Source organism: Hemitrygon akajei, chromosome 27, assembly GCF_048418815.1.
Source record: "Hemitrygon akajei chromosome 27, sHemAka1.3, whole genome shotgun sequence".
NCBI lineage: Eukaryota > Metazoa > Chordata > Chondrichthyes > Myliobatiformes > Dasyatidae > Hemitrygon > Hemitrygon akajei.
In genome coordinates, this window is record NC_133150.1 from 39,596,136 (window position 1) to 39,614,923 (window position 18,788).

General features: G+C 40.3%; 2 protein-coding genes across 3 annotated transcripts in view; both read right to left on the bottom strand.

Moving 5' to 3' along the window:
- Positions 1-18,788, bottom strand: part of LOC140717280 (polymeric immunoglobulin receptor-like) — a 146,874-nt gene that overhangs the window by 83,048 nt on the left and 45,038 nt on the right. The window lies entirely within an intron of this gene.
- On the bottom strand, positions 121-18,541 carry LOC140717282 (polymeric immunoglobulin receptor-like). Of its 2 annotated transcripts, XM_073030717.1 has the most exons (8): positions 18,453-18,541; positions 16,828-17,148; positions 15,697-16,017; positions 11,832-12,152; positions 7,737-7,788; positions 6,939-7,030; positions 3,994-4,040; positions 121-2,324 (listed from the first exon to the last, which is right to left on the bottom strand). In XM_073030717.1, exons 1-8 carry the CDS (start codon positions 18,490-18,492, stop codon positions 2,082-2,084), a joined length of 1,437 nt encoding a protein of 478 aa, XP_072886818.1. In that variant the 5' UTR covers positions 18,493-18,541; the 3' UTR covers positions 121-2,081. The 2 variants fall into 2 exon arrangements, with proteins under 2 accessions (XP_072886818.1, XP_072886819.1); XM_073030718.1 differs by lacking the exon at positions 11,832-12,152.

The following is an 18,788-nucleotide window of genomic DNA, read 5'->3' on the forward strand; positions in this document are numbered from 1 at the left end:
GCATAAACACCAGACTCCCAAGAAATACATCTTCTATTGCAGAGCTGAGCAATGAACCCTTGACTATACAAAGCAGGTATGTGCCTTAACACTGTGTTATACAGAAGACGACAACTTGATTTTATCCTGAAGGTTTCATTAAGTACAATTTAACATCACCATTCATCTGTTGTCTCACCTATGGCAGTATATAATCAGATAACGCCATCCTCAGGGTGGAGGAGCAAAAGCTTATTTTCCATCTGGTTAACCTCCAAACTGATGGCATGAAACACGAGGAAATCTGCAGATGCTGGAAATTCAAGCAACACACACAAAATGATGGTGGAACACAGCGGGCCAGGCAGCATCTATAAGGAGAAGCACTGTCGACATTTCGGGCTGAGACCCTTCGTCAGGACTAACTGAAAGGAAAGATAGTAAGACTCTTTAGAGGGAGAGGGGATTGCATAGTGGTGGTGGGGGAAGGGGAGATGGGAGTCACAAACGCAGCATGTGAAGACCCGGCCTGGAGTTCAAGGCTGGATTCGCAGTCGGTGGTTGCGCAATCACTTTGAAGCTGTCCATGGTCGTTGGAACCCACGTTGATGGTGCTGGAGTTCGGGTTTTCAATATGCCCTGGGTTGCTGGGGCAGCCGAGATCGACGGCCGAGGCCAATCCATGGTCGTTGGAACCCGCGGTGATGGTGCTGGAGTCCGGGTTTTGAAGTATCCTTCTATATCTGAGTGTGATAGTATTCCTGAGCCTCAACCTGGGATTTGCATGACTAACATAGAAAACCTACAACACAATACAGGCCCTATAATGAAAACTGAGAGAAGGCTACTGACACGATGAAGGAAGCCCTGAACACCACCAGAGATGGAGGACTTCCATTGCTGCCTGAGTGCCAGTGGCTTAATGGGTAGTAACACAAAGATGATTTGGATTCAGATGCTCATTGCCAATGGATTATACTTGCCTGTGAAGAGGAACTGGAGGAGGGGTATGTGTGGAAGAAGCAGCTCAGAATCAGCTCTGCAGGATAATTATGTGGATGGATTCAGGCAGAAGTGTTACACTCCGTGGCCAGTTTATTAGGTACACCTATACACCTGTTCGCTAAAGCAGATACCTAATCAGCCAATCATGTGGCAGCCACGCAATGCATAAAGGCATGCACATATGATCAAGGGGTTCAGCTGTTGTTCAGACCAGAGTCTGGAATGGAGAAGAAATGTGACATAAGTGATTTTTAAAAAAAATTCCAGTTCTGTGTGCGCAATGCCTGGTTAATGAGAGAGGTCAGAGGTGTTGGAAACCACTGCTTTTTTTTTAAACAATACTTTTTTTATAAGATTCGTACATTTTAACAAATTCATATATTTTTCACAGTATGGGGTGGTTCATCCCCACTCACTGGCAGAAACTGGTATAGCCGTTAAACTAATCGTTTATCACTTTCCTCACTTTTCATTGACTAAGTATTAGCAGGTTACCCACAGGAGGTAATTATTTTAATTATGTTGTCTTTTAACTAGTTTACTTCTATCGAAGGAATTTTCCTGATCTTAACTATAAAGGTCATGGATGTTTCAGGGGCGCCATCTATTTGACTTTGCATCCTTTGCCGTTCATTTACCTTCTAGCATAATTTCTCACACATCTACTTTGCTTCATCTGCTGAGTTACTCCAGAATTTTGTGTGTGTTGCTTAGTATTTGTATGCTTATTTGTACTTTAAAATAAATGATCATTAGAATTAAGACTGCTCGTCATTCCTGACTCCTGAACGAACCCGAAGGATCAGTAAATAAACAGAGGTCCAATAGAGGACAATGGCGAAACTGGTTTAAGCTGACAGGAAGGTGACAGAAACTCAAATAAACATGCATTACAACAGTGGTGTGCAGAAGGACACCTTTCAATGCACAACATGCCAACATGCATGCTTTTATGCATCGAGTTCCTGTCACATGATTGGCTGATTAGGTATTTGCATTAACAAGCAAGTGTACAACTGTACCAAATAAAGTGGCCTCTGGAGCGTAACTCTTCTGCCTTAATCCACATAATGATTTAGTCAAACTTATTCTGAGTCCTATGGAGTACCAGGAGAGAAAGCTTTCTGTTTGGGCCTTGTGGTTTGGCTTTGAAATTTGATATCTGCATAGGTGGTGTTGTCCTCATACATAACAGAGCGTCCTGCTCTTGACTTCCTTTTAAATTTCATGTTTGCATACACAGTTCCATTTTCATTGTTAGCCGACTGGGCAGCTGCCTCATTGCTTCGAGCATGGTGTACATCTGCATAAACGATGTTTTCTTCCAACATGGCCATTTCCTGAAATGATAAATAAATTCCAAGATCTATTGGATGATTGATGAATGTGAGAGTTGAGGCATGAAAGGTTGCAGGAGAAGGCTCCTATGCCTTCTCGTCTATGGTTTTAAGTCCCTGGATTTAAAAAAAAAATCTTTATAGCTAGATTTCTATTCTTCACTGTAAGTGAAAACACATTTACTACTTTATAAAACAATTTGATACTCTTGCAGATAACTACCAGAACACCTTCAGTTTCCTCTCTTTAAATAAACCCTGATCCTTTCAATCGGCTTGTAGAATATAATTATCCAGAATGTTTGATAATAGTTTATGACTCAGTGGCTGTAATCCTTAGTGAGGACCCACTACTAACTATGCAACAACAGCATGTTGCTTTACAACACCAACACACTAAACTGGTCCAAGCTGTTTCACTGATTTTAGCAAGAGAAGAGGTCAAAAATGAACTTGGGAATTATTCGGGCAAATTACAATACTTTTATGGTTTACAGCATAAATGGTTTGTTGTAGGAGGTTAATTGATCACACGGGTGTAATTGGGTGGCTCGTGGGCCAGAAGGACCTGTTACTCTGCTGTATCTCTAACGAACAAAAGTTAAGAGGACAGAATTACAGGAGTTCATGGAGTTAAGTCCAGTGTGTGGGATTTGGACAGCTGAAGCTACTGACATTGGTGGTGGGATTCAGAGACTGGAGGATGCACAGGAGGAACACACAGTTCTCTGAGAGTACTGCTCTTGGAGGGAAAGTGAAAAGCAACTAAAGAAATGAGAAAACAATTGAAGCTCCTTACTAACATTGATCCTAATTATTCAATTAGGACAAAGTTAAATCAATCGGGATTTTAATGAAGAAGGTAATAATGCACAAGCATTCCAAACCTGTGGAAAATATCACAAAAATGTTGATAACCGACCTAAGAGACAATAGAATATTTGTACTGGCGTCAGGATTGAGGGATAGAGTGAGAAAGTGGGTGGGTGAGGTCAGCACTGAACAGATATTTACTTATTTAGAGATACAGCATGGAAACAGGCCATTCTGGCCCAACGTGCCCGCATCACCCAGTTAAACCCATGTGATCACATTAGCCTACTTTGGAATATAGGAGAAACGGGTCCACCTCACGCTCACGAGGAGAACATACAGGCAGTAGCCGGAGAGAACCCAGGTCGCTGGCGCTGTAATAGTGTTACGTTAACTACTACACTACCGTGCTACCCCCAATTTATTGTTCTGAATAGACCTGCCCTATTTTTCTGACTTCACATCAGAGTTTTAGACAGACTGAATACACAAAATGTAAACTGGTAAATCATTGAACCCAAGGACAGATTTACACAATTAGACGCTCCATCAACAGTAGAGAAAGGACTAGTCTTGCTTTTGCCATTCAGTAACAATAATAAAGACTGGAGCCAATTTGAAGAATAGTCACATAAAATATTATGGATAGACTTAAGGAAAAGTTGGATAATCACAAGAGAAAGGGAAAAATAACTGGAAGGATATGCTGATGGGATTCAATGAGAGGGGTGTTCGGAGGTTTCTGTAAAATATTATGCTGGACTGGGCTGGGGGGGGGATGAATGGTTTGTAAACTCCCATGTAATCCAAATTTTAAACATTCTGAAACATTCAGACAATTTATACTTCATGTCCATACCTGGGTTTCATTGTTGCCTCCTCTGTGAGATGTGTTGTGCTTGGATTCTGGAAAATACAACATTACTGCTGAAAGTTCCATGTCTGTTACAGACATAAACATTTATTTATTTATTGATACAGCACAGAGTCGGCCCTTGCACCCCTTGAGCTTTACCAGCCCAGCAACCCCCAACAAGCCAGATTAACCTGAACCTGATCACGGGACAATTTCCATTGACCAATTAACCTACCTGGTACGTCTTTGGACTGAGAAGAAACTGGAGGACCCAGAGTGTATCCAGGCATCCCACAGGGAGGACATTCAGAGACTCCTTTCAGAATGGCACTGGAATTAAACTGCAAACTCTAGAACGCCCCGAGCCGTAATAGCTTCGTGTGAACCATTACGTTACCATGGCCCCCATACTGAATCTCAGAACCACGGGAACCTTAGGCTGCAACACAATAATGATTCTCCACACAGAGCAAATCTCTGCTCTGGTTACTGCACAATATTCAGAAAGGATCATAGTTTTTACAACCCCCCACCACCTGCTCTGCCACTGAAAACTAATGTTTACCATCTCTGTATATTGTAATGAGGGTTTTGGATTTGAAATCTTAATTGTTTTTCTGCTAAAATTTCGGTTTGATTTACCGAGCATTTTCTACATTGTCTGTGGGTGTTTCTGCATCAGATTTCTCCTTCACAATATGATGGAGAAGATTATTTGTCAGAATTCTGATGGACCTCTCCAGGGCTCTTTAGCAGATTGTCTGTCACGCAGAAGGAATAAACTCCCCAAAATAAAAATCGCCTCATTTTTCAATTGGCCATAAAACCTTCTTTTGATTTCAACACTGAGATCAACAATTTTATCTGTTGTCTCACCGGGTCATACGGAATCTGAATATCTTATCCTTAATGAAGAGTTTTGATGGTCTGAGACTATTAGTGGATGTTATGTTCCCCCCGCCCCCCACACTCCAATTTAGTTTGCTATTTTATTTCTAGCCACTAGATATCACTAGATGCTTACTTGTAAGTTTACAGCAGTTGTTCATTCCTCACTACTGCACTGTGTTTCTAAGCAATTGACCTTCTACACCAGGTGGGTCATTTTATAATCATTTGTTTATTTATTCATTCATTTGTCAGAAACACTGTTATGAGTCAAAGGAACTTTAATCAATGTTTGAATCCATCTCTTGTGAGAACACCTAGAAACACTATCATTTTTCTCAGCTCTTGGCTTACTGTAATGTGTTGCTGAACAATAGAACCTTCTTCAAGCAACAACTATACCTGGATTGGAGTTTACCTATCTAACTAGCTTAAGAAAATGGGGAAAACTCTTGAGTGAGGGCAGAATAGTAGAAGTTGAATTGTGACCAGATTTTATTTCCCAAAGCCTTTTCCAGTTTTTTTTATTATTATTAGTCAACTATATAAAGAGAATGTCAAGGGAAATCAAGAGCAGTACACTCTGTTACTGATGAGGATAAAGTTACTGATGCAGATATCAAATTTCAAAGCCCATTCATCTTTAAGTCTTCATTAATCTTATTACAACCACCTTTTGCCACACACATCATCTTTTCTAATGTTTTTTTTTTCTGTTTTGTACTCTATCAGAAACCCTCTCTTTTGTGCTTCCTTCCATACTCCCTCTGCACCTCAAGACTTGTTTCCGCTCACATTTTCCAGTTCTGATGTAAGGTCGTTGCCTTGAAGGATCTGCTGTTCCTCTCCCCACAGCTGCCGTCTGACATGCTGAGCATTCCCAGCACTTTTCTGCCAATTTCTCAGGGTTTGATCACTTGGGGAATTTCTCTTCGGAAAAGAATGCACTCCTTTTTTTCAGATCTTTGCAACAAACAGTGACTAGGGAAAGTCATTGTCTGGTCAGTTGGAGAGAGAGAGAGAGGCCAGTGAATACAGCATGGGGAGCAGTTGAATTATTAGTTGTCCTAATTTTGAGCCAATGAGTTATATTCTGTCAGCCGATGAGTTGGAGGCTGCAGGGGCTTTATTTTCCAGTGATGAACTCTCATTTCCCCATCTGATAATAACACACAGATGATCACCCCACTCAAAGTTCTCTTCACTGGTTTTCAAAGTCTAATTAAGGGACACAAGATTATTGACTTATTTATTTATACATCACAGAGTAAGCCCCTTTGAGCCATGCTGACCCAACAACCCCAACAAACCTGATTAACCTTAACCTAATCATGGGACAATTTACAATGACCAAATAACAGACCTGGTATGTCTTTGGACTGTGGGATGAATATGGAGCACCCTGGGAAAACCCATGCACTGAATGGTGAGGACATAAAGACTCTTTAAGAACGGTGCCGAATTGAACTCCAAAGTCCAAAACACCCCCAGAAGTAATAGCATAGAGCTAATCTCTACTCTACTGCGGTGCCCATCTCAGGATCATCTCAATAAAGCAGACCCATGACTTAATCTACAGTAACTTTTTCCAATAAGAGCAGGGAATATTCTCCAGTTAGTGATAGAAAGGTAAAAGATGCATCTGATCTTTTTTTTTTGAGAATTACTTGAGAGAATGATTTTACACATACATTGCCCAAATGATTGCTTTTAATTGGAGGGTGAACTGAGGAAGAGCTTATTGAATACACTTTCAAATACAACAGCTAATTCCCCAAAACTGAGTACAACAGGTGAGACCATCTATATCTTTCTTCTACCCAGCCTCTTGGTTCTCTGCCATACCACACCTGAGGTGAGATTCCATCGCCTGATGTTTTGGGAATAATGGAGTCACCAGGTTACAGTGGAAACAACACCATTCATTCATGTGTTGTAAACCAATACATTGGCATTCTAATCCTGGCTTTTTGTTGACTGTAACCAAATCAAGTTCCTTAAGATTCAGCAGCTAGCTATCGTATTCATCATGAAATAATTAAAGGAAAAACAAAACCTACCCCTGCTTTTTCTCGTCAGGTAGCAAAGTAGAATAACGACAAATAGTATGAGAAGAATCCCAGCGACAGTGAGCACAATTATGTAAGTGGGTCTGTGGTAAAGAATAGGAAAGGGTCAGTCCTGGTTCATCACTTATTCTTGGCCATTTGTAAACTCTGACATTTACACAGCACTTTTCATGAGCTCAGGATGTCTGCATCTCAGAAAATGAATTTTAGACACTGTTGACAGTGTCCAACAGGCAGAAATGTGATCATGACCAATGATCGTAATGGTGGTTAAAGAGTATCTATTGTCCAGGCCATTCAGGAATACTACCTGGTTCCTTTACAAACATTTTGTTGGAGGTATTACACAATATGATTGATTGGTGGTTTCTTCTCTGACAGACAGCATTGCTGACCATGTAGCCATACCTCTTCTTTTTTATGATTTTCTTTGTTTCATGACTGCCTGCCCTCTTGTTTGGCTCGGATGAATCAGGCCGAGGGGCTGTTGTTCTAATATATAACAATTACTTTATGATTCAGAACAGGAGTATTATTATTGAATGTTTAAGGTAAGAAAATTATCTTTGTTCTCAGGCTTGATGCATGTACAATAAAATCAGGAATAATCAGTTTCCAATACATCATTTAATACATCATTTCATTGAAGTTAATCATCTCAATCGAGTGGAAAACCAGCTAAAGAGGAACAAATTTCTCACCCATCTGGTTCTATTTGGAAACAGTATCTGTGAAACCACCTGGAGTGAGAACGTTATATTTTACATTTGAGGTGAAGTAGTTTCTTACTTTTGTGCAGTTATCGATCCAGTCTCAGTATTTACATGGAAATGCTTCGACTCTGTTAAAAGAAAATAAAATTCAATTTTGTTTGCTTTGTACTTGCAAGAACCGGTGAGCACAATTGTTAGACCAATGGGTACTTGAGCATGTTGGACCAAAGGTGATCTGTTACCCAATCTGTTACCAAATGATTAAAGATGAGATTCATATGCAACATGTCCATCAGTACATACATCACTTTTATGTTTTCCACTCATTCCCTTCCTCTTACCCAGGTCTGGCTTTCTGTATCTGCACTATTGATAGAAACCTCGGCCATTCTGAGAAGCTGTCATAAAATCCTGTCAATAATATTCTATGTATAGAATTTCTCTGATTCTCTTGCTGGTGGTAAACTTTCTACTCCTCCAGGGAAACTCAAATATTTGAATAAACCTTTTAATTTTTAAAACATTTGTTCAAAGTGCACAGAGTAATAGACACAAGTACAAGAATGAAAGGATGCTCAATATTCTCTTAGAATTGTCCCCATTCTCGACCCTGCTGCCTTTCAACATGAAATCCATCCATCCTTCAGGGAATATTTCATTTGATATGTTTGATACACCTTTTAATTTTGAGCAAGTCTGGCGACCCTTCATTCAATATTTTCATATGATCTATTTATCTATCTATCTATCTATCTATCTATCTATTTATTTATTTATTTATTTATTTATTTCTCTTTATTCTCTTTAGGGAAAATCCTTATCCGTGAAGATTCGGAGGTGACTGGAAGAATGTTTTCTCTCTTTCTTTTTCTTCTAATTTTATCCTCAAATGGACTGCCCAATCTTTCTTTTCTTTTTTTCTTCTTTTTTTTGTTCTAATTTAGTTTAGTGGGTTTTTTTTCCTTTTATTAAATAAAATTTTCCAATTTTTTTTTACGGTTTGTTAAGAGTAGTTGTGGTTTCCTGAATATATTGTATATATAACAGTGTAACTTTATACCTATCTGATTTTGACAATATATACTTTTCTTTACTGCTGTTTATACATCTTTTGTATTATCTGTTTGCTAAACTTCTCCTCTGATTTGTATATTTTTTACTGGAAAATCAATAAAAAGATTGAAAAAAAAGAAAATGAAAAGTCTACAAGGAGTGTTGCCACAGGAAAACAGCATCCATCATCAAGGACTGCGACCATCCAGGCCATGCTTTCTTCATGCTGCTGCCATTGAGAAGGAGGTTTCACCCCACCAGGTTCAGAAACAGTTATTATCCTTCAACCATCAGGCTCCCGAACCAGTGTGAATAACTACACTCACTTCAACACTGAACTGATTCCACAAACTATTGACTCACTTGCAAGGACTCTACAACTTATGTTCTCAATGCTATTTACTTATTTACTTGTTACTAATTTGTTTCTTTTGTATTTGCACGGCTTCTCTTCTTGTGCACATTGGTTATTTGTCTATCTTAGATTATGTGTTGTTTTTCATTGATTCTGTTTTATTAATTTGTATCTACTGTGAATCCCTGCAAGAAAATGGATCATGGGGTAGAATATGGTGACATATACATACTTTGATAATAAATTTACTTTGAACTTTGAAGCGGTTTATCTTAGAAGGACTGTCTTAATGAGTGGCCAGAAATATTAGCAGATGTGACACATTCACAGTCAGCCAGTGAAAGAAGATCAGAGGCAGGAGACCCTGTGGTGAGTGACTCATGTTTGAACTGCCGTGCTGAAAGGCTTTTCATTCTCTGAAAGGTGGTGACAACGTACACTCCACACTCCTGAGTGAAGTTCCAACAACACAATATCCAGCACACATCAGTCATTCAGTTGTACTCCATCGACCATCATAAAGAATCAAACCCTGCACCACTTACCCATGCTGTTGACTTCAATCACATTTCTGCAGTTCCTGACACTGTTGGAGATGAACACTCTAATAATTTCACTGGACTTTTCTCCATTAACATTCAAGACTTTGCAGTAATACAGATGATTTTTATATTTTAAGCATTCACACTATAGATCCAATTTATTGGTATCAGAGATATTGAAATCCACATATGGGGTCTTTTCATCCCATGAGTACTGAATGGGAAGGGATCCATGGACAGACTCACAAGACACTGACATGGAGTCCCCACAACTTGAGCCGCTTTTTGGTATTAAAATCAAAGCAAAGGAATAGACTTAGCACAGAGTATAGAACAGGATTCTATGGGAAAAATCAGTGAACTTCTGAAAATCTGAACACTGAAGATTTCAGCAGTTCTGTATCTCAACCAAAACCCACAAGTTTGGAATCTCAGCATCTCATCTACTCCTTTGTGTCTCTGCATCCTCATATCTGCCTGAACTTCCATGTCTGTCAGTATCGCTGAAAACAGCAGGACTCATGATCAGAACAACGGTGATGACACTGAGTATGTGTCAGTGTGAAAATCTGAGCTTCAGTCTCTCTCAGCAGCAAGGAGACAGTCTGAAGTGAGACCTAACAGTGGGACTTGGCAATGGCAACATGTGTGTGTGTCCTGGAAAACTCACCATAATCTGAAAGCAGGAAATTGTCAGATACATACAAAATGAATGGTGACTTTAAGGAGAAAGTATAATTGTGGTTTGGTTTCAGTTACCTACAGCAGGAAGGGAAATCATTAGTACTGATATCGATATGAAGACAACGAGGAATCACGTGAGATCATAGACCATAATACCATGAAAGATAGGAGCAGAATTAGGCCATTCCATCCATTGAGTCTGCTCCACCATTCTATTATGGCTGATTTATTACCTTTCTAAATTTGCGCTCCTGCCTTCTCCCTATATCCTTTGATGTCCTTACTAATCAAGAACCAATGAAGTCTCGTCTTAAATATAGCCAATGACTGACAGCTGATAGCTCATTCTTCACTCTTAAATTCCTCAGATTGAAGAAGTTTCCTCTCATGCTTCCCTTAAACTTTTCACCTTTTACCTTTAACCCATGACCTCTGGTTGTTGTCCCACCCAACCTCAGTGGAAAATGCCTGCTTCCATTTGCTCTTTCTATACCCCTCATAATTTTGTGCACTCTATCAAACCTCCTCTCAAGCTTCTCTGTTGTTAAGTAATACAGGCATAACCTAGTCACTCTTTCCTTATAGCTAAGGTCCTCTAGACCTGACAACATACTTGAAATGTTTCTCTGTACTTTTTCAACTGTGTATACATTTCTCCTGCAGGTAGGTGACCAAAACTGCACACAATACTCCAAATTTGGCCTCAGCAACATGTTATACACCTTCAACATAACATCCCATCTCTTGTACTCAATACATTAATTTATGAAGGTCAATATGCCAAAAGCTTTCTTTACGACCCTATCTAACTTACACAAATTATGGACCAACATTCCCTTTGCTCTACCACACTCCTCAGTGTCCTACCATTCACTGTATAAGACCTACCCTGGTTGGTCCTACCAAAGTGCAAAACTTCACTCTTGTCTGCATTAAATTCCATCTGTCATTTTTCAGCCTATTTTTAATCTATTGTAGATCTCTCTGCAAGCCATGATTGCCTTCCTCACTGTGGAATACACACACAGTCTTGGTATCATCTGGAAATTTGCTGATCCAGTTTACCGCATTATCATCCAGATCACTAATACAGATGCAAACAACAACAGAAAAGGTGCCAATCTCTGCGCTAAGCATCATTGTCGCTAAGAATATTTTAAATATGTCTGCCAGGGCCCAGGTAATTTCTGCACTTGCCTCCAGTTAGGTCCAAGATAACAGGCAGGCCTTCCGGATATATTCACACTAATTTGCCTCAGGATAGCAAACCCCGTCCTTTAACTGGGGGACATTTCATGGAGTTCAGAAGCAGGAAAATATACTGAGCCTTCCACTGGAAATCAGTATCCCAACAGTGGTTCAGAACTCACAGTGGACGAGAGAATTATGAGCGAGGTATCCCCATCTTTGCACACTCACTGCAGGGCTCTGCACTGCTGAGGAGCCTCAGGGTATTCCTGCTGCCATGACTCTTCCTAGAGAAAGCCTGAATCAGACATTTCAGTGGAGACATCAACTCAATCAATGAGAAACCTACCGTCAGATAGTTGGAGATGCACGTCAAACACTGGATGCTTGCCAGATGTTGTAATTCCACATCTGTAATGTCCTGCATCATTAGAGACAAGCTTCTTCATAGTAACAGTAAATATTCCCTGGGATGTGTTATCTCTGATTGTCATTCTTCCATTCTGCTTATTTGTGCCATTTGTATTCACTAACAAAGTGCACTGACGATCCCGCATGTGGCACAAATACTTTGTGTGTGAACGGTACATTGGTGCATAGTGACAATCGATTGTGATCGTACTTCCCACAACTCCTCTTACTTTATCTTCTGCCCATAAAGCACCTGAAACTGAGGGAGAAAATCTTTAGAAAATGGACAGGTAGAATCAAATGTACACAAGCAGACTCAAGTTTCAAGATTGTTTAATGTCATTTCCTGTATGAACGTGTAGACTAGAATAAATTCATTTTTATGCTGGATCTAAATGCCCCACAAAAAGCACAAAAGATAATGAATGCAATTATAATAAATAAAGATGTTTTATTTAAAACTAATACTGTGTTCTAAGGAATCTGTGACAGTGTCAATTCCAAACAGACAGAGAAGACAACAGCATCGTCCTTCATCACGTGCTCACAGCTCTTCACAAGTAATGATTTTTATTTGATTAGAGTCATCATTATCACTGCCCACTAATGTCTCAGAGTGTTTCCACACTTTTAGTTCAATAGATTACTGATCCAGTCCCATTCCAGGCACGTGAGCAGTGGGGGTAACTTTCTGGAGGCAATTGCGTGAGACAGGATCTACCTGAGTTTGCAAAGGCAAGATCTGATTCCGGATAGTCAACATGATCTTGAGCATGGGAAATCCTCTCCCAAAAATATTTGACTGAATTTTTTTTGAGAGATGTTCGAAGGAACTAATGAGGACAGGACCTTAGAGTTTAGTAGTTTTGTTTAGCAAGGCTTATGACCATACCTTGTATAGTAGACTGATCTGCAATGTGAGATTTCATGGTAAGCTAGCCGGATGGAGACTGAATAGGCTTGGTGGAAGGAGTCAGATTGTGGTGGTGGAGTGTTGGTTTTCTGACAAAGTCAGACTTTATCACCAGTGGTGGGCCATCGGGATCAGTGCTGTTATTTGTTAATGACTCTTATTTGTCATCAATATTAATAATTTGGAATGAAAATGTAGGTAGCGCGATTAATAAGTTATGGGTGACACTGCAGTGTGGTGGATAGTAGAAAGAGTTGTTTAAGTTTACATGAAAATGAGCCGGTGTTCAGCCCCATTACTCAGTCCCAGCAAGCTCCCCCCACCAGAGCCTGTACTGTCTGCTTCCATTTAACCCGTCTCCCTCTCTTCTCGGTACTACTATCAGGTGGAAGGTCCCACACCACTGGGTTCCTCAACATTTGTCCTACAGCAATCAGGCTCCGGGATTAGCTTTCAACTCGCCTCAGCTCTGAACTGACTCTGCAGCTGTGAACTCACTTTCAGAGACTCTGCCTCTGAAAACTCGTGTTCTATGTATTATTTGTTTACATATTTTTATTATTTGCAAGATTTGTCTTCTTTCGCACATTGTTTTTTTGTCAGTCTTTGTTGTGTGTGGTTTTACAAGGATCCTATAGTGTTATTTAATTTTGTTGGCAAAGGTATGGTGGATAATCACTGTCTTTACTTCAGGGTAGGGGGAGTCAAAAACTAGAGACTCTTGGCTCAAGGAGTGAGGGGAAATCCTTAGATAGCCTGGAGTGGCAGTGTTTTCCACACAGATCAGTGTGTGTGTAGAAGAGGCTACCAAGGGAAGTGCTAGATATGGGTACAAATAACCTATTTAAAATAGAGTTGGACAAGTTCATGTACAGGGAAGTTTTAGAAGGATAGAGGTAAATTGCGAGGAACTGCGCGAAGCTCAGGAAGACACTGTGGTCAGCATGGACGATTTGGGCTGAAGCTTCTGTTTCCATAACCTATAACTCTCTGACTCTGCAGCATCCTCTCTAAACTGGAACACACTTTTGAAAAGTTAAATTCAAAATTCAATTTCATTGCATAGATGTGACAGCTTATGGAATCACAGCCAATCAGATTGCACTTCAATCTCAAAATTCAAAGTTCAAAGTACATTTAATATCAAAGAATGAATACCATATATAACCTTGAGATTCACCTCCTTCCAGGCAAACATTAAAAAAAATAGAACACCCAATATACAAAAAAAGAGCAAATCAAAGTAAGCAAATAACATTTGGAACTGAAATTCACAAAACTGAGGCCACAGCCAAGAAGCCAGTCATCACTGTAGTCAATTCATGAGCCTGTTAATTGCCAACCACACCCTCAGTTCAGCGTAAAGACACGCAAACCTTGCTGTGCAGCAAGCTGAACACCAGCCCATCCCTCGCCTTGGAATGACATTCCTTTAGTGTTTAAAAGGGAATTGAAGGTTTATTATCCTTTTTGTAATCTTTAAATGCAGCAGCCTTTTTCATAGAAAGAATGGATTTCCTTCTCATGTCTCAAAGTGAGTGACGATTTTTATTCAACAACCAAAAACTAACTTTCAGCAGTTAATAATTTACCTGGACTGCTCAGATATTCAAAAGCTAGAAATGACCAAAGGCAATGAGACCATAAGGCATAGGAGGACAATTAGGCCATTTGGCCCATGTAGTTTGCTCCACTATTCTATCAAGGCTGATTTATTACCCCACTGAATTCCATTCCCGGGATTCCTACCTGTAGTCTTTAAAGCCTTTTCTAATTAAGAAACTATTAAGTACGCTTTAAATATACCCAACGTCTTGGCCTCAAAAGCCACGTATGGCACTGAATTCCACAGATTCAACACACTCTGGCTACAGAAATTCCTCCTCATCTCTGTTCTAAATGTACGGAGTCTGTACATCCTCCATGTGGAATGTATGTGGTCTCCCCAAGTGGTCCTGTTTCCTCCCACAGTCCAAAGACAGACTCATTAGGAGAATTAGCCCTTGCAGATTGCCCTGTGATTAGGTTACAGTTAATTGGGATTGTCGAGAGTTCCTTCAGTGTTGTGGCCCAAAGGGCTGGTAGGACCTACTCTGTACTCTATTGGCAAAGAAATAAAATAAAGCGATGTTCTTTCACTCTGAGGCTGATTTTCAGGCATGATTTCCTCATAAGGAAACCATATTTGATCATATACTTCCAAGCACCCCAAAATCCTGTTCTTAATAATAGACTCCCACACCTTCCCAACCACTGATGTCCTTCTAACTGGTCAACTATTTCTTTCCTTTTGCCTCCCTCCCTTCTTAAAGAGTGGGGTAATATTTCCAATTTTCCAATCCTTTGAACATTCCAGAGTCTAGTTATTCTTGAAAGGTCACCACTAATGCCTCTACAATTTCTTTATATAACTCTTTCAGAAACTTGGGGTGTAGTCCATCAGGTCCAAATGACTCAGCTACCTTCAGATCCCTCAGCTACCCAAGCACGTTCTGCTTAGTAATAGCAACAACACTCATCCCTGTCCCTGATATTGCTAAATTTCTGTCATTCCCACTAATATTTGCAATATTGTAAGTCCTTCCTTCTGCTTTTATGAGAATCAGAAGTCGATACCTACTTTTCAAAATAAAGCCAGAATAATTAATGTAATGTTCTCAATTTGTCTAGATGTGCAAGTCCAACTATGTTTGAGATGCTCCACATCTTCCTGGAGGAAGTGACGGACTTAACTGTTCACTGCACTTTATTTCTACCCCATGGTGGCTGCAATGTGTAGCTTCTACAAATGCAAAGAAATTCCTTACCCTCACTAGAAGTATAAGAGCAGCAGTAACAGAGAAACAAAAATAAATATTTAAATGTATACTTCCTAGAAACCAGAACTTACTAGTGCCATTGATTTCTGTCACGTAACTGCAGATCTTTTGATTGTTAATGACTGTCACATTAACCATTGCACTGGATCTTGCTCCAAACCGATTTGAGGCACTGCAGTAATATTGATGGTGTGTGTGGTTGAAGGATTGACAATGTAGAGTCAGTTCATTGGTATCCGAGATCGTTGGATACCCAGATGAAGTTTGTTCATACCATCTGTACTGAATGGGAAGGGATCCCTGGAAGGACTCACAGGAAAATGACACTGAGCCCCCGAGACGTGAGACATTTGCTGGTGACAGATATCGAACCACAGGAGCAGACATGAGTTCTGTGGGAATGAATTAAACATTCAGACACTGAATGAACATATGAAAATCATAGACTCTTCTGCTACTTTATTAGGTACAAATTTTAACCTGATCATTAATGCAAATATCTAATTAGTCAATCAGACCATCAGCAACTCAGCCCATCAAAGCATGCAGAAATATTCAAGAATTTCAGTCAACGTTCAGGCCGAACACTGGAATGTGGAAGTAATGTGAGTTAAGTGCCTTTGATCTTGAAATTATTGTTGGTGCCAGACAGGGTAGTTTAAATATCTAAGGAACTACTAACATCCTGGGATTTTCACACACAACTGTCTCTAGAGTTTATTGAGAATGGTACGAACAACATGAAACAACATCCAGAGAGCAGTAATTCTGTGAACAAAAGTGCCTTGTTACTGAGAGAGGTCAGAGGAGAATGGCCAAACGGGTTCATACTGACAGAAAGGTGACAGGAATTCAAATCACCATACGTTACGACAGCGGTGTGCTGAAGAGCATCTGAAAGATCAACACGTCAAACCTCGAAGTGGATGGGGAACAGAAGCAAAAGACCATGAACATACACTCAGTGGCCACTCTATTATGTACAGGACGTTTAAAGGCAGCAACTTGTGAGATATCGGTCACATGTTTGGTGGCTTTCAGGAGAGAATGAAATTGTAACTGGGTTCAGCGACCTGCTGTATAGAGGGAAACATTTGGCACTGATATGAATGCAGAGATAGTGAGGGGTGGACAGGGTCTGGATAAAGATCATGAGACACTTACTTTATGGAAGGCACAAAGTCAATCCCTGAGAAACCTACCATCAGATACTTGTAGATGTACATTAAACAATGGATCGAAACCTGGTGTTATAATTCCACAGCTGTACCATCCTGTATCTCCAGAGTGAAGATCCTCCATAGTAACAGTAAATATTCCCCGTTCCGGGTTATCTGTGATTGACATTCGTCCACTCCGTCCGTGTTGCCCTTTTGTTTCCACTAAAACTGAACATTGACGAGTCCATCCACGGCACCAATACTTTGTGTCTGAGTGGTACTTTGCTTCATAGTGACAATCGATTGTGATCGCTCTTCCCACATATCCTCCGATATATTCCTCTGCCCACAATGCACCTGAAACTGAGGGAGGCATTTTCATATTTGAGGAGAAAGGAACAACTTAATGCAAACAAATATTTTTGAACATGACGGTGAAAACACGTGCAGGTCATGTACAGTATGTGGTCCATGACACCACAGCCAATGATTTTGGTCTGAAGTGCAGTCAGTGCTGTTACTGTGTCAGTGCTCTCTCCCCTGTGTCAGTACATTGTGTGTTCACTTCCCACTCCAGAGTCCTGAGCAGAAACCCAGGGCTAATATTCCAGTGCATTACTGAGGGAGAGCGGCAGCATTGAACTTACAATTATGTCAGCTTATTTCAGCCTTTGAAATGCCCATAGAGGTCCCAGCTATTTCATCTAAAATGCTCCCAATTTTGTGTGTGTGTTCAGACAAGTTTATGAACTGCAGAAAGAAACCCCTCATGATGTCTGAAACTGTGCTCTCTGGTTCTGAAGCAAATTTTAAATATTGTACCTATCAAGTATCTTTATGTGTAGTTAGAAGGTGGTGAAACAGTGGTCATTGGTACTTCATTGTCTAGAATGCCAGGTGTGATTTCAATAACTGTTGGGATACTTTGAGTGCTGAAATGCCATTTATTATTTCTGGAATTTAAAAATAAAGTATCAATAATGACAATGATGAACTGCCAGATTGTCAAAATCCCATCTGGATTGGAAAGGTTTTTATGGGAGAGAAATCTCTCATCCCTACCACCCTGGTTTACTTTGACTCCAGATCTGGTAATGTTCTCTGCTAACTGCGCTACTGAATTGACCCAGGAAGAACTCTGATTTCAAGACAATAATGTCGAATGTCATCGTGATCCCTGCAGAGTGAGATCAGATTCCAGCAATGGTAGACCTGATATTCTCACATAACAGATTCCAGGAGATTTCTCCAGCTGGACATTTTCTCCCCACACCTGGCTCTGCACTATTCCTCTTTTCTTCTTATCTGCTTCCCCCTCTCAACCACCTCCAAACACCATCCCTTTCCCACCCCGTTTCATTTGCCTGTTGTGCTTCACCATTCCTCAGCCCGACTAACTTGAGGACCCAGCTCCACACCTCCACCTCTCCTATTTACACCCTCTCCCTCTCTACTCAGACATGACGCAGGGCCTCGACCTAAACCATTGACATTTCCCCTCCCCTGACAGATGCTGCTTGACCCACTGAGTTCCCCCGGGAGTGTACTCTCAACTCCAGTTTCCGACATCTTTGTGTCTACAGGCATTCAAGCACTGATGTGGAAACAGTGTACGACTCCCAATCCAACACTGATTATGCAGTTGTCCAGTGCTGTCTGTAACTCACCAGGTAGGAAACCAATCAGAAGAATCAATGTCCACAGCATTTTATTCACAGAGACCCAGCCAGGATCTGTCTGTCCTCAGAGAGAAATGACTGAAATAAAAATAAGGAAGAAGGCAGCAGGAAGTTCGATCAAAAAAACTACAGTAACACAATTGGTGTGTGGTATGTGACAATCTGAAAAGCTCTTAGTTATATTTAGCACGACAGGAACGTTTAAACAATTCTCAAAGACTGAATAAAATGCTGAGACGGGTTAAAATCTTACACTCAAGCAACGGTAAATGTTCTAATCTGAAGTCAAAATAAACAACTGGAGGTGTCCTGAAGCAGGGAATT

Bases quoted from the DNA above. Each gene is read 5' to 3' on its own strand.
- LOC140717282 (XM_073030717.1), bottom strand. From the start codon at position 18,492: ATGCTGTGGACATTGATTCTTCTGATTGGTTTCCTACCTG. The intron at 17,149-18,452 runs GTGAGTTACAGA...TGCCTCCCTCAG, and splicing joins TCTGATTGGTTTCCTACCTG to TTTCAGGTGCATTGTGGGCA. The intron at 16,018-16,827 runs GTAGGTTTCTCA...TCATTCCCACAG, and splicing joins ACATCTACAAGTATCTGATG to AACTCATGTCTGCTCCTGTG.